The sequence below is a fragment of the Protopterus annectens genome, chromosome 4.part1 (assembly GCF_019279795.1).
Source record: "Protopterus annectens isolate FY-2018-M chromosome 4.part1, PAN1.0, whole genome shotgun sequence".
In the NCBI taxonomy this organism is placed as follows: domain Eukaryota; kingdom Metazoa; phylum Chordata; order Ceratodontiformes; family Protopteridae; genus Protopterus; species Protopterus annectens.
The window spans coordinates 377876141-377892762 of NC_056734.1; the positions used below are offsets into that span (position 1 = coordinate 377876141).

General features: G+C 40.5%; 1 protein-coding gene across 1 annotated transcript; it reads right to left on the reverse strand.

Annotated features, from left to right (window-relative positions):
* Positions 1–34: 34 nt before the first annotated feature.
* LOC122801372 (5-hydroxytryptamine receptor 3A-like) lies at positions 35–15175 on the reverse strand. Its single transcript, XM_044070903.1, has 2 exons — positions 14934–15175; positions 35–306 (listed from the first exon to the last, which is right to left on the reverse strand). Exons 1-2 carry the CDS (start codon positions 15139–15141, stop codon positions 41–43), a joined length of 474 nt encoding a protein of 157 aa, XP_043926838.1. The 5' UTR covers positions 15142–15175; the 3' UTR covers positions 35–40.
* Between the last annotated feature and the right edge of the window lie 1447 nt (positions 15176–16622).

Here is a 16622-nt window from a genome sequence, read left to right on the forward strand (position 1 = left end):
TGCTTCCTGGGTGTCACAATGAAATAAATAAGGATAACATTTATATCCCTTTATTATACCATACAGCCCAGATAACACCCAGAGTAATAATGTACACAACTATCATCAACATGTAAATTCTGAACAGTATTGTGTCCAGAATATTGCCAAACATGATCCACTGGTCATTCCTCTCCATCTCCTTCAGCTTCCTCTGTACTTGTTTTCGAATGCATTGTATGTTGGAGTAGATCTCAGACAATAGATGCTTCTCAGGAATATCCTTTATGCTGGTAAATGATAAAACTGGAGTCTTTTCTTTTTCATCTGGCAAACATTTAAAGACAATGCAAATATTAGTACATTTGAAGTACATAAAACAAATACAGAACAGAATTATAACAGATTTTTTAGAATATACAATATATTCATTATAATTCATTTGGAGGATTTCCCCCCTTTCATTTTAGCAGCTACAAAATGGTACAGCATTGATAGAAAACTCATGAACAAGTTGGACAGCTGAGGCAGTTACTAAGTATGCACCTGTTAAAAGAGGTATATTTAGTTTTCCATTTTGTTTTCTTGCAGCATTCATATGCTGTTTTTACCTTCAAATCCAGTCCTGATAGTTAAGGGTCCAGTGGTTCTTTGAACAACTTATCATAAGAGATTTTGGTGTTACCACTAACCAGAGTGTCATCAGTTTATCTGTAGATTTTTACTGGCTGACCCCCACCTGCAGTAACACTATTGTGCCAGATTTGTGATGCCAGTGCAGATGTTTTTTTTTTTTTTGAACCAAGAAGAAAATAAACATATTGCTATTTATTGTTTATACTGAAATTAACACTGTTATTGCTTGTTAATACTAGCTGTGAGGCACAAGCTCCATGGGATCATGGTGCCAGGTTGAATACTCCAAAAATCATTCATTCATACACTTCTTTTGTTTCATCACAATCCTGCAGAGGATGTCCTTGTTCTACTCTTAGCTAATGGAACTGATATTAAGCAGGACTTGTAAAAATAATGTTCAGACACAATTTAGTGTAGCAATGCATTTTTCCATCAACTGATACTTTTATGTTTAAGTAAAATGAGTTGCACTGAAAGTGTTCTTTTCAGTGCTTGATGCAGTTATTCTAACTAGAGAAAGCTAACCTAAAAGTCTTTCTTATACTGCTTTAGTGGATATGCTATGATGGAAGTATCTTTGACAGTGCAATGAGTAAATGAGGCATTACAGAGACAGGGGTGGCACATAATTATCAGACACCGGTAGTCTGGTCATGGCTTCACTGGGTTGGATTTTACTCCAAAGGTTAGCATGTCTACTTCTCAGCTCCAGGGTTCAGTTCTAGTCTATGCCTGCTTTATATGTGATTTTTTTTTTAATATTCTTCTCAAATCTTCAAGGTGTTTCTCCATATTCCATTGTTTTCACTCATCTTCCAGATATACAGTATGTTCATAGAGCTGATTGGTTACACTAGAGGAAATTTGTATAAGTTTACAGTGAAAAACATTTCAACATGGATTTGTCTTGTAAACGCTCCTTTGTCACAGTAGGATTAGGTCAGTCAACAAACAGACAAATACATAATTATCCCAACATGCTGCTTGGCTCAGAGATTCTATTACATTTCTCCCTTCATCTCTATCTTATTATTCGGGGTCTTCTGCATCTCTTCCATGTATATACTTAAACTGTACTTTGAAGCTGTTTATTGGATAGACAGATGACAGTGATGTGTGTGTGGAACAGAGTATTACCAAAGTTTTACACAAATTAGTGAGCTCGATTTTCTTTACCATATATATGCGCGTGCACACACACACACACACACACACACACACACACACACACACACACACACACACACACACACACACTGGAGTAGTGTTGCTGATAATTATGTTTTTTTTTTGAAAATGCTTTAGTTGGAAGGCATCAGCATGCAGGGAGATGGATCAGGAATAAGCAATCGTGAGGGGTCCAGTGTATCTTAGAAAACATTTTCTCACTGCTGCCACATGACTTTCCCAGTATATTTTTATTTATTTATTTATTAAAAGTATTTAAATAATGAAGAAACCCAAAAGCAGTGAGTGTATTCCAGCAGCAAACCCAAACAAATCTCCAATCAGAACCACAGCTAGTAACAGGCAGGAAGGCAATGCTCAGCAGTTGTAAAACCCACAGATTTTATTAAATGTTAGTGCTTTCACAGTGTTCACCACCACTTCATCAGACAAAAAAGTAAAGCAAATGAGCTTCTTTTATAATAAGCTTTAGTGTCAATTAACATAGCAATGCAGAATCCTAATTATATCACAAAGCATTTACATTTAAAGCAACAGCATCTAAAAACAACATATGAAAGAAGGTAGCAAGTAAAAACACAAAAATACTATAGGGCTGAGTGCTAACCAAAGGTATTTCTACAGTGAATGACATAAGCACATCATGTGATATAGGCCAATGGGATGTGCAGTGGGTGGGACAGACATCATAATGGGATTCTCTCTTTCGCTGTCTATCTTTTTCTTCCCCACGTCTGTGTGTGTGTGTGTGTGTGTGACGTATTATATTATGTTGGCCTTAGATATGTGTGTGTATTCCTATCCAGTGTGTGTGTGTGTGTGTGTGAGTATCAGTGGTGTACAATTTGGTGTGTGTGCACAGACAGCTGTGAATAACCGATATCTGTAGCCCACTATGTTGTGAGACATGGACTTCATTTCTCTAGTGTGTGTGTGTGTGTGTGTGTGTGTGTGTGTGTGTGTGTGTGAAGTATCAGTGGTGTACAATTTGGTGTGTGTGCACAGACAGCTGCGAATAACCGATATCTGTAGCCCACTGTGTTGTGAGACATGGACTTCTTTTCTCTAAGTGTAGGAGCATGCCCAGTATGACCTTCTATATTGAGTGTGTGCATCCATTCCAGGGAGGGTTGGACTCCAGTTCAGGGTTTTGTGTGCTACAGCTACACCTAGCAAACCATTTCTGCAGGATGTCTGTAGATAGGTTGACAATATGGAGACACAATGGGCTTAACATACAAGGGATACTGTAACTATTGCTGTCTGTGCTGCTTGTGTGACATGTTTGGTTGTAGCAAGGTATTCTGACACATGTACTGTTTTACACTGGGATGTGTCATGTCATCAATTATTGACAGTTATCATTCTTTGCTCACAGTTATTTACCAGGAAATACAAGATGAATGAAGCTGAGAACAATATTCTGAGGCATATAGACTACACATTCTGGCACACACCTGCCATTGTAGAGGGGTAGCTACAGACAATAGACTGCTTGTTCTGTGTAAATAGTGCAGCACCTTGTTAGTATGCTGGCTGGGGTTCCCTTCCTTGTGTTTTTCTCAACTTCACAGAATGGCCATATCTTGCTGGGGCCATACATCTCAGCTGTACAGATACACCCAGGTTATCCAGAGGCAGGACTCATATATCTGTTTAGTTTACCTTAACATTGTGGTTTACAAATGGTTTTGTGGCTATTCATTCATGGGTTTGCAGTCTAGAATAGTATGGGCGGATATTAGAGTTTCAGACTTCACACACTCCATGACATCCATGCTTTTACACCCCCCCCCCTGTTATTCTCTCCTCCACCTAACATTATGTAAGCAATATCTCAGAGGTATCCCTATAGTTGGGCCTTTATCCCAGTAGTATTTATGGCCTGTTCCACAATCCTTGCAGTAGGACACGGGGAGGCATGCTACTGGCATTTGTCAACATGGCCTTGCATTTGTTTTCTGTTTACTGTTAGGTTGTTAGTTGGGAGCCCCTGCCATTCCATACATTGGCACTATGGGTGAGGCATGGGCCTTTTCCAGAGGATTGTAGGTCATTTGAGAGTGCTGCATGCCATCTGTTACTGCATTTCTACATGGGATTGTGGGGGGAGGTGCACATCTGCAGACTTTAACATTTGAAATGACTGTACTGGAATTTCAGTTACTCTCTCGGCTTCCATTTCATATTGTATTGTGACCTATCAGTCAGACAGGAGGCATATCAGTAGAGTACATATGTTAGATCTTAATGGCATATATTTCAGTTTCAGACTTCTTACCCTTCAGAAATGGAACGTAACTGCCAGACCTGTTGTAGTATGTATGTGTAAGTCTGGTGGGAGGCTATTCACCATTGCCATCATTTGGGGGCCTTAGGTCAGCCTTTCTTCATGGTCATCTACACCTGTCCTGCTGAGTGAGGCTGGTGGTGGATATGCAGTGGCGGATCCAGGAATTTGTAAAGGGGGGGCAGTCAGGTTAGTTGACTACTGTTTGAAAGCGGGACACTAGGTTTGGTGGTTGTGAAAAAGATTACCTTAAGAAGCTCTGATATCACGTGTGGAAAGACATCATCTAATATAATCATCCCGAGAATAGGACATTTTCCTATACTTTGGCACTGCTCTCACCCACGAAGACTTACCCTCAGAGACTGAACCTTCCCCGTGTTTTATGGCCTTTCTGAAAAATTTGAAGAGAGACTCTTGATGTAGTTCTTGCTTGGCTCCTGAAGACATGGCAGCACTTTTTCCTGATATACTGCAGCTAATGTCAATACAAGAACTAACTGCTTCTGTATCTAATGTACATAATAAAACAATGTCAAGTACTACTAACTTAGGCACTGGCCACAACAGCACATTGTCATTATGCTGAAGAACGCATGCAAAACACTTCACAAATTATCTGTTCTCTGCTTTGCCATGTTGCCATTACTTTACAAACTTGTTTGTCTGTGGATGGTTTGGAAACAAACTAGAGAGGCACGATTGAATTGCTTTGCACATGTGCTGAGGAGGGATGCTGTATATATATTGGGAGAAGGATGCTAAGGATGGAGCTGCCAGGTAAGAGGAAAAGAGGAAGGCCTAAGATAAGGTTTATGGATGTGGTGAGAGGACATGCAGGTGGTTGATGTGACACAAAGATACAGAGGACAGGAAGAAATGGAAACAGATGATCTGCTGTGGTGGCCCCCAACGAAAAAAGTTTAGTTAGCGAATACAAAGCACGCAAGATAACATTCAAAAGCAAATAGTGCTGCTGTTCTGGTGTAATCCACCATAAAAGCACTGGCACTGGATGGAATGTCTCTGAGAAGCTTTGAATAGGAGATTACCACAATATAAATGAGCAAGGCTGGTACATGCCATCACTACCATGAAAGCCATACTGAGCCATGCACAGAACCTTGTGGACACACAGATGGACTAACTAGGAGGTGAAGGTAATAGTCTCATCTTATAGCCCAATATTCACTTTCAAAGTAGCAGAAGAACCTCAGCGTGGTTGCCAGACAGCCTCAACAGTTTGATCAAGAGAGTTACTGACTGACAATTTCACATACCTTTGAGAAGTCAAGGTGAAAAAGGACCAATAGCACCACAGTGATATTCAATTCATATGTAATCCATCCCTTACAAGAGGATTAACAAAACCCAAATGCACTAAACATGTTTACCAAAGTTACTACAGTAGCACTTTGGTGCTTGTTTTGCACTTTATCATTTTTATCATTACACAGTATATGAGGCTGTGAAATCTTTTTCTGTATCTTCAAGATAAGCAGGCTTGTCACACAACTTGTAAGCCATTCACAGTAAATTCAGAAAAGCAACCCAGGATTTCCCTCATAATGCTTTATAATCAGGTGTCAAAGTCATGGTCTCAAGCTAAATGCCAAAAAATGCATAGTCATCCCATTTGGGAAAAACAAAACACCCATGAATTACCACATAGGTGGCAGCCCCCTTAATACAGAAGTGGTAATAAGAGATCTGGGGACCCAGGTAGATAATAGTCTCTCCTTTGACAATCATATTGCCAAATTAGTTAGAAAATCCTTCTATGTAGCCCATCTAATTACTAAAGGGTTCGCATCTAGAAATAAAGAGGTTATAGTGCCCCTATACTCGTCACTCATCAGACCCATCATAGAGTACAATGCCCCATTTGGGATGTACCTCACAGGACACTTCCAACAGCTGGAAAAACCACAGAAGTACCTCACCAAGAGGGTTACTGGCCTCAAACGTATGTCCTATGCAGCCCGACTGGAAAAACTCTGGCTGTACTCAGTGGCATATCGCTTACTCAAGAGGTGATCTCTGCCTGACTTACAAAGCCATGTCCAACTCAGAATTGATGGACATACTCCACCTAAAGAAATCCAAGTCACTGCGAGCCACTCGCTCTAGTGAGTTAAAACTCACCACAACAATAAATCGAACTTACTGGAGGGATAGATTCCTATCACAGAGACTCACCATGCTTTGGAACAAAATTCCTAACTACATTAGGCAGAGCCCCTCACTAACACTCTTCAAGAGAAACCTTGACGAGTGGGGATGGGTAACAGAAAATACACCCCTGGGATCACTTCATTGGCTCTTCTTGACAGAGGCTCAGTTAATTAATCAATGGGGCGGTGAAAACTGACACACTCTGGCTAGGCTTGTAAATGCCCTCGGGCAGATAGCCTAGTACCTACCTATGAACCTATGTCACAGACTGCAGATTTGAACACAAGGAATGAAATGACAGAGATAAAACATAAAACAGCAGAGTTTTCAACCACAGGTACATTATTCTCTGGTTTGAATTACAAAGCAGTCATTACCCTGGTACATCAGGTTCCTTATACAGGGATTCTACTCTAAGCAAACCAATCATTTTATGCCTCAGCTCTATTAACTTGTAATACACGCTGTGGCAGATGCGTTACTTCATGAATTCTATGGCTGCAAAAGCCATTGCTTCATAAGTAAAAGACATTACACCATAAAGCCAGCTGCAATCTAAGTTTTGCACATTTGCTTCATTAGTTCCATTGTAAATTCAGCTAGTCTAATATCATTATAGCACAACTCTCTAAATACCACCTTGTTTCCACACTAACTGCAGTAAACATTATTCTTTAACTTGAAAAGTCTTAGTTTTGCAGTTCCTGTGACAGTTCTTGGGATATATTATTCCAGATGCAGTGTAATCATGTATTGATGCCAAGTAAATTACGACATGCACAACAGAACTATTAAATTCATATATCTGAAATGCATATTCTATGATCTCCTCCTGCAATGGGTTATTACTTTCTCACATTACATGTACCCCAACCCCCAAATAGCCAGTAACTCAACATTCAGCTGAGAACTCGATTGTATTTACACACATCAAAAGACAATGCAGAATCAGTACATCATTTAACTTCCAGAAGGCTTTCAACTCATTGCATCACCTTCCCAATATACACACACACTCAGAAACAATTGTTCAGACCCATTAAAAAGTGAGTGACCTCTGTCATATTGTTATAATTCTGCTTGGAATTATCAGAGGGGTGAAAAAAAATCACAGCACTGTTGACATTGCACAATTTACTTTCTCGATATTGGTATCAACAAAGCAAAGTTTCCTGGCCACAAGGTCATAATCTGCATCTCAACTAATCATGAATTATCTAAATACTATAGTTTCTAGGCATCTGTCATATACTGTACTGCCTTGCAGAATTTTACTCCAGATATACATCGATAACAGTAGTAGGCAATTTCCTGAGGTATCTTTATTGTTAACTAAACAGCTGATTATAATAAATTCAATTTTTTTAACCTTCTCCAGGCTAAGAGTATGGTGTGCAGAGAGTAGTGTTCCAACCTGGGTGGCAAGCTAAAATAAATAAAAATATTTCAGTTTCACAGAAAATCACACCTGTATATGTACATTAAACTGACTAGCAAACAGGAAAAAAAAAATAAAGTAAACCAGATAATTAAGCATTACTTTACTTAAGGGTTTACAGTAAAACATGGCTTGTAGGGACATGCACAGTTTAACGGACTCAATATTAGCATACAGAACAGTAACCCATAGCAGGTGTTACACATGCAGAGTTAACAGCAAGTCTTGAAATGCTTGTGTAATCGTGTTTCACTTCATGCGGTCTTATAACTCTCTATATACAACAGCAGCTTACAGATGCAAAGAAAGTCCATCACTACAAGAAAATCATCTAGAGTAACTGTGTGGGCAAGTGTGAAATCCTAAATGATCATATTGTCTGTAGAAAGAGCTGGTGTATTTTATCTCTAGATCCAGCTCAGCATATTTAAATGCACGAGTAACTGCCAAATCATGCCGCGTTTTGAAACACTGCTTTCACTAAGCTCATGAAATTATATGCATGACTTTACATTACTAAAACGCCATAACACATGTACCTTTGGAACTACCCCCCCCAAGAATCACAGTGGTAGAACCCATTATTCTAACAGCTCAGTCTGCTTTTACTGCTCATGGCTATGACTGCAGTTTTTTTATTAACAGAAACAAAAACTAGTGAAGCTCTCAGGAGGAGGTGTCCCACGAATATCTGCATAACAATGGCATGTAACCTACCGTCTTTACCGGAGACTAATAAATGCTTGCCGATGTTTGTAACTTTCTTACAGCACTGGGCTTATTACAAATTTTCTTTGGCGCCGAGCATATGTTTCAATAAAAATAAAAAAAACTAGCACATTACCTTATCACAGCAGATAGTTGTTTCCTGGTACTTAGTTGAAAACTAGACTCTCCGGTAGCGATACAATCACAGCTGACCAACATTACGCGCCTAAACTACAACAGAAATACAATTGGAGGAGGATCGTTATAAAAAACAATCTGACTGCAACCTCCAATCGTATTTCCATTGTATGTTAGCCACGTTTCATGACAAGATGACATCAGAGGATTGTGCAGAAAAGATGCACCCACAAGACTATTTTTCTTTTTTCTGGAAAAAAAAGTTTTAAAATGGGCCGGCGCGTGCCCCTGTGCCCAGGCCTAAATCCGCCACTGATATGTGACCCTCACTGACATCCATGTGTGTGACTTATTGACACCCACAGTTCTTTAGGCCATCACATGTACTGCAGTGGGGGTTGTCACCTTGTGTAGTGCTGCCTAGCATGTTGACACCAGTATTTGTTATGAATTTCCTTCTGTCCCATATAGCTGTCTGCTGCTATCCCATTCAGCCACCCAATTCTCTTGCATGCTTGCATCCATATCATACATACAGGTATGAGAACATACTATTCCATTCAGTAATTGCTAGGAAGAGTGACTTACCTTGTTGCTGGGTCAGTATTGAGGACAGTGCTGGAGGGCTGACTATGTTGGATGCACATGGTAAACTCCCTGTACATGGTAAAGATCAGGTAGTGTCATGTTTGGCATCCCTTTTGCTGTATGTGCGAGTCAGAGAGAGGTATCAGTCCCTGGGTCCCTGCAGTGTCAGTGTGTGTGCTATGCATTGCCCCTTTGCCAAAGCCTGGGCATACTGTGCATGCCTCCTTCTGCCTACATGTGCAGGCTCAGGTTGTTCCTCCTCCGAGTCCCTCTGTGCCTGTGTTGGCCTTGGCAATGGTGGGGGGCTGTGTGGCCCTAACCCGTGCTGTTCCTGCTGTAGCTGTTTCCGCAGGATCATATTTTGTAGCATGGCACATACTATGAACATTTGTGTACATGTAGCTGGAGAGTACTGTAAGGCTCCACCCAATATGTCAAGGCAGCGGAACCATGACTTGAGCATCCCAAACACATGCTCTACAATGATCCTGGTTTGTGTGTGTGCCTCATTATGTTCTTGTTCGGGTGGGTGTGCATTTCTGATGGGTGTCATCAGCCATGGCTCCAGTGCATATCCAGCATCCCTCACTAGATGGCCATATAGGATGTCCCCCCTGGCAAATGCCTGATACAGCTGTGAGCAATGCCAGATGTGGGAGTCATGATAGCTTCCAGGGCTGCCAACACACACCTTCATGATAATTCCCTGGGCATCACACGCAACCTGGCAGTTGATGGAGGGGAAGCCCTTGCGGTTTATGTAGACCCTGTCCCGCTCATCGGGTGGTGCTTTGATGTGGATGTGCGTGCAGTCTATAGCACCAACTACCTCAGGGTATTCTGCAATATGGTGGAAGTGATGCATGTGTGTGGTCAGCGCATCATGGGTGGTGGGGAAATATATGTGCTCATTGGCATGTTTTGTCATGGCATCTAGGAACTGGTGGAGTACCCTGGATGCTGATGCCTGTGAGATCCCCATGATATCCCCAGTTGGTCTTTGAAAGGTACCTGTGGCTAGTATTCTTAAGCCTAGATATACCTTGGTGTCCACTACAATGGGTTTCCCTCTATTAGTTCTGTATGTAAGGCGTGGCCAGCACAGCTCAACGATTTGCTGTAGAATGTCCCTGTCCACCCACCCTATAGCGCTCTACTATCTCCAGCTCATGTAGGCCCTGGTAAGTTACCCTGGGTCTGTACACTCTTCTCCTCCTCCTCACTGTGGGTTGGTTGTCAGCATTCTCCACCTCACCACCCTCAGTCTGTAGCACATATTGATGGAGTAAAGCAGCAGCAGCCTCTAACATATTTAGTTATTTTTGCAAGTTAAAAATCCTCCATCTTTGTACACCGGTGGTGTAGAGTTTGTGGGAAAAAACAGTCTGTAGGGTGTTTGCATAGTTTATATTAGTGTGCTGGGCTGCTACACGTGTAATTGGCTGATTCTGATACATTCCACCTGCCAGCTATGCTAGTTCTCCTTGATTGCCTTCTTACTGCTGTTTCCCCTTCCAACTTTGTCCCTATTTAAGCTCCAAGGCATGCCACACATGCCCAAAGCTCAAATGTAAACATTTCTGCTATTTCCTGTGGGTTTTTTTAGGCCCGCTGCGTGCCGTGCACACCCGTTTAGCTAATGTAAGCACTTTTAAGCAGAAATGGCCCTCCCTGGACATGAACACACTCTGCATTTCTTGGAATAAGACAATACAGCCTCAGACACACACCCTTCCTTAGCTGTGCTTAGCTAAGAGCAAACACGGGCCACAGAGCTCCAATGAGCTTACAGCAAGCATGACACCCCCCCCCCTTGTGAAGTCATTCAGCTCTTAAACTTGCACTGTTGTATTGCTGCACCTACACGGTTATGTACAAGCTGACACTTTGTGGAAATTTGTGATTCAGTATACCTCCCCTGATTTGCATACCCCAGTATGTAAGTCATTAGTTACTGCACTTAGACAGACCCTTTCCCCTTGACAACCAGTGCTCCCTGCTATTGTTTACATTCTGCGTGCCATTGACTATAATGGCAAAATGCAGAATTATCTTAAAATTGACTTTTCTCATTTTTTTTTCAGCACGATCCCGTTTGCATGCCACTGCCCTAAACTTAAACGGCCGTGATCGGCCAAAAAAAAAAGTTTAATTTTATAAAAAAATAAAGTATTATTAATGCCAATGGCCTTATATTTGGCCACTGGCATGTGTCTTTGACTGTAATACGTGCTTTCCATGAGTTGTCCTGTTTCCGTTTGCTCAGATACAGAAATGTATTCAGTTACTAACTGAATACATTTTTGCTCTGACACTGTTCCTGCACGGAGTCCGGCCAGCTTCGTGGATTGCAAAATCACCTCATTTGCATGGTTTCTACTAGCAATTTGCTGGTTTTCTGTGCAGGAACATTGTACGGCCGCTCGTGCACGTGAAAATGGCACTTTCCTGGATCGCTCGGCGGCCATTTTCTGTGCAGGAGCTCCTACACTGTTCCTGCATGGAAAATGGCTGTTCGTGAATCCCGGGGTTATTCTCAGTGTAAGTGGTCTACTTCAGTGTAAGGCCTATCTATAAACAGGCTTACACCAGAATCTAGATTCCAAAAGACCTGCTCTTGGTGTATGTGGTCCTTGATGCTGAAAACAAGTCTTTTGGAATTGGGTCCTCTAATCATGCATTTCCTTTTTAAATGCATGCATATTTCCTTTTTAAATAACTTTAATATGAAATGTGCATACAGACCTGCAATATCAAGTAGATGTTTGCCTGGCTTTAAAAACATTTTGGTGAAGGGGATAATTTCTGCTATACCAACAGTAAGTTATAGTTTAATAAGACTGGACTGAGAAACTTTGAAAGCAATGAGGAATTTGAAGGGAGTGTGTTTTAACTGTTTATGATGGTGGTAACTAGTTAGTTCACACTGCACAACTCTCAGAAAAGAACCAAAGAAGAATCCAATATCACAACTGCTCACTCAAATATTCTTTGGAGTGCTTTTGTATGAATGGTTATGACAATGGGTAACAGGGTAATTCTTTCTCAAAAAAAGATATATGGAAATGTGCAATAAAATCTAAAATAAATGAGGTTGCATATAAATGTGGTAATAACGTGCTAGACAAAGTAAACTAAGACTGGACACAAAAATATGAAGCAGAATTGATATATAGGAAATTAAAGAAAAAATAAAATAGACTTGTCAACACTGAAAGAATGGTCTAAAATAAAACAACTTAAAGTCAGCAGAAAATGAAAAATTAAGAATAATGCATTTTGGATGTAATAATCATTGGAAAGGGTGTACACAGTAAATAGCATCAGTAGGAAAGCTAGAACTATGCCTAGAACAGCAATATCGGACTAAGTTAAGCAATTGTTGTAACAAGCAGCGATGAAGGGCAGTAGGTCAGTGGGATAGACAGAAAGTAGTCACTGAACCCCTTAAAGAGACAGATAACCTTCAAGAGGGGCTGATGCAGACAAGCACTGGATCCAGAGCTATGGACAAAAACTTAATGTGAAAAAATGCATAATAATACCCTTTGGAAAGATGGCCACCCCTGGAAGTTACCATGTTGATTATACCCCTGAAAGTAAAGCCAGTGGTCAGGGATCTGGGAATGCAGCATGACAGTACCCTCACCTTTGACCACTATGTCTATACTGTGGTGAGAAAATCATTCTACAGTGCAAAACTTATAAGTAAAGGCATGGCGTGCAGGTCTAGGGAGGTCATTGTTCCACTGTACTCATCTCTCATCAGATCAGTCATTGAGCATAATGCAGTCTTCAGTGTGTACCTGACCAGATACTTGAAACAGCTTGAGAGACCACAGAGGTTCCTTACAAAAAAAATAAAAAATAAAAGGAGTAAACAACAAGTCCTAAGTTGTCCTTCTCAAAGCTCTAATCCTATACTCTGCCTCCTATAGACTGCTATGTGGTAATATATGCCTAACATACAAGGCATCTGCTGATCCCACACTGATGGAAGCATTATACATCCACAAAAAAAAAAAAAAAAAAAAACAGCATCAGAAATACCCATTCTAAGGACCTAAACCTCATCTGTGACATAATCAGTACATGTTGGAGGGAGAGGCATTTGTCTCAAAGATCACCACTTCTCTATAACAGGACTCCCATCTATATGAAGCAAAGCTCATCCCTAATCCCATTAAAACATAGCTTGGATCAATGGATGGGAAATCACAACTTTAACCCTGGTTTGGCACCTATGTCCCTAATGGACAGGGGCAGCCTGTGAATGCTTGATGTATATAAGCCTATATCATAGCCATTAAAATTCCTTGTGATACTCAAACATGTCAGTGATATTTTGGTAAATTTGGCTTAATCTTGGCTAGGCTTAAAATCGCTCTTGGGACAATAGCTTAGTAACCACCTCTGAATCAAGAGAACTTGTACTAGAGTATTGAATGTTTTGTTGGAGTTCTTTTATTCACCATGATATAGACATTCAATAGAGTGCAACAGAAATGGTTCACAGCCTTTATAAGTAGCCCTGTGGAATACGTCACCTTAATATAAATGGCCCTAAAGAACAAAAATGGATAAGGGACATAGATGCAATAAAAACATTTAAAAATACAAATGAAATACCTGGAGTCAAACTGAGTAGCATATTTAATATGAAAGACAGATTTAGAAAAACAAGAGAACACACTAAAAAGATCCAATGGGATAGCCTGGTGGAGATACAAGGGAGTTTTATTTCATAGTAACAGTGCTGTTTGAATACACAAGTCTATATGAAGGGTTTGCTGGGTAAAAACTTGCAGAATTCAATAATGCATGATGATATGAAGACAGACATATAGTAATCTTTATATGACAGTTGAGGGACATTTTTAGTTAAAAGGGATCTAAGGGTTATCCAGCAGGCAGAAGGATGACGAGGTGTGTGCAGTAGTTCTTTGCTGCAAAAATCTGAGTTTCTAAGTACCTGTTTTTTAATGTACCCCCCCCCAAGCACGTGATATCTTTTTTTAATTTTTGCTCCCCACCTCATCATAATACTTCACAATGGCTCTGTTACCTGCTCCCAGTTAGCTTATTGTTCTGAAGGGACAGGAGTTGGTCATCCCCAGTCAAGTTGAGAGCCTTGTGACCCATTCATTATTTTCCAGGAAGCCCTATCAACCAATCCATTCCCGCAAACTATTGAGTCAGGTGGTGCATTGTGGACCAGTTGTAGCATGGCCTAATCTTACCTCCTCTAGACTTCTTGCAGACTTCCTATGGCTAACTGGTCAGTGAAAGAGAGAGAGAGGAGGTGTGCATGTTCCCACAGATATACACCTCCTATTTCTATGGCTCAGCAGGGTGGTTCCTGCTGGACACAGTGCCTCCTGACGTGGACTGTACGGTTGGGCCATACACCCAGCCATTACCATGGGCTGAGCATCCTCATCCCCCCAGGATGAGTGAGCTGTCATCAGCAATTTAGTCATTCTTCCCAGCTCAATCCCTGAGATGCCCATGCTGCTAATTGAACATTGGTCACCTGGGTGAAAGTCAGGGCTTCATCTCTGTGTCATAGGGATGGGCCTTTGATATGTTAAATTTCAAGATATATTTCTTAACAACTTGGTTGTATTTTATATTTCTAATACGTAATACCTTATGCAGTGACTGATTTTTTTTTGTTTCACTGTATGTACTCCTCTGGCTTCAGGTTTTAAAATATAGTAGTTCCACCATTTTTTCTATCAAGTTCACCACAGTATATATGAAGTCAGTTATTTTAATTAATGCACATACCTGGATAAGAGGAAACAGTTACAACAGCCACATCATTGTTAGAATCATGGAACACCATCCTCTCTCTTTGTTCTGGTAACTTAACACAAAGGATTTTGGTAAGGGGAAGAACGCATTTTTTTATCCACTCTGGCACTGTAAATTGCTTTGCATGTCCAAGATACAGTATATAAGTGATCAGGACAGTTTTCAACAGGTTAAGAACCATCAGACATAGGGAGGCCGAGATGTAGATATCTAAGAAAAGGAGAAGCAGAATTCATTAAGCCTATTTTTACTTTATGATTTCCTATTCATTGCTCCTACTGTTTGAGAAGTTTTAGAAATAATATTTAAAAATGACCCGTTCTCTAAATAGACTATGCACAGGCAGTATTCAGATTGCATCTTACTTTGGCACATTTGCATATTTAAACACTTAAACTGTGGGAGACTACCAACAGGTGACTATCAGGTACTTGATGTAGTTCAGTAGAGCTCATATTATCACTGTTTACGTATAGCACATTCTGATCACATGGAAAGACTCTTTTCCCTAAGTCAGCTTCTACATTTCTTTTTATATCAACTGCTTTACTGTGGTGGATTACAGTGTATGGGAATTCGGGTGTATGTAACATGTAATCAAACAGAGCTGTCCGGACCAGTGACTGTGAGATCCTTTCATTTCTGGAACCTTTAGCACAGAGATATCTGTATGTGTATATATATATATATATATATATATATATATATATATATATATATATATATATATATACACATACATATATTTACACACATTTTTTAAGTGATCTCTGGACACTGAATGGGGAGTGAGTGCTGAGAGGAATTTTTTCACCAAGAAAGATACAGATTTAGACTTTCAATATGGCCATTGTTTGAGCATGTTGACCTGAGCTCTCCCAGTGGAAATTTGATAATTACTGAAGAAAGACAGTAAAAGAAGTCAGTTCAGTTGAAATTTAGATCCTGTCTGAAGATTATTCTGTCTGAATATCAGGTATTAAACAATGTTTGAGGAATAAAGATAAAGTAAAGACAAGGGGAGAGGAGAAAGTTGTGCTGAACAAGGACTCTGCAGACACTCAGTGGGAAGCAGAGCACTGATTTGGCTTGCAACACTTTTAAAGAGAAAACTACAGCCGCGGTGGTGCAGCTGTAGCGTTGTTGCCTCACAGCAAAAGGTTCTCCTGTTCGATTCTCAGCTGGAGTGCCTTCTGTGTGGAGTCTGCATGTCCTCCTCGCGGTCGAGTGGCGTTTGAAGGACATGTGTGAATGGGCGTGCCTTCGCTGAAGGTTGGGTATCGGGCTGGCAACTCGGCACCATAAAAATCTACTGCCAATCATTAGCGGACCGGAGTTCCTCTGTGGCGACCCCTAACTGGGAAAAGCCGAAAAGACTAACAAACTTTTGAAGAGAAAATCTCTCAGATACACTCAGAGATCTTTAAGATGAGTGGGGCAGTAGATAAGTACATAAAATCGTAGAGGAGAGAATGAAAAAAAAATAGAGGATGCATTGAATAATCACTCTAATCACTGACCAGGTGATTGAAGGAATTAAACAATTTAACCAGCAACAGTTGACTAAACACAGACATGGGCTGTCTACTTGCAAAGTGATCTGCATCAGTGTTAACTTGAGAGAGAGGATACCAGCAAAATCTTTCTCTTTCTCTTTGCTTC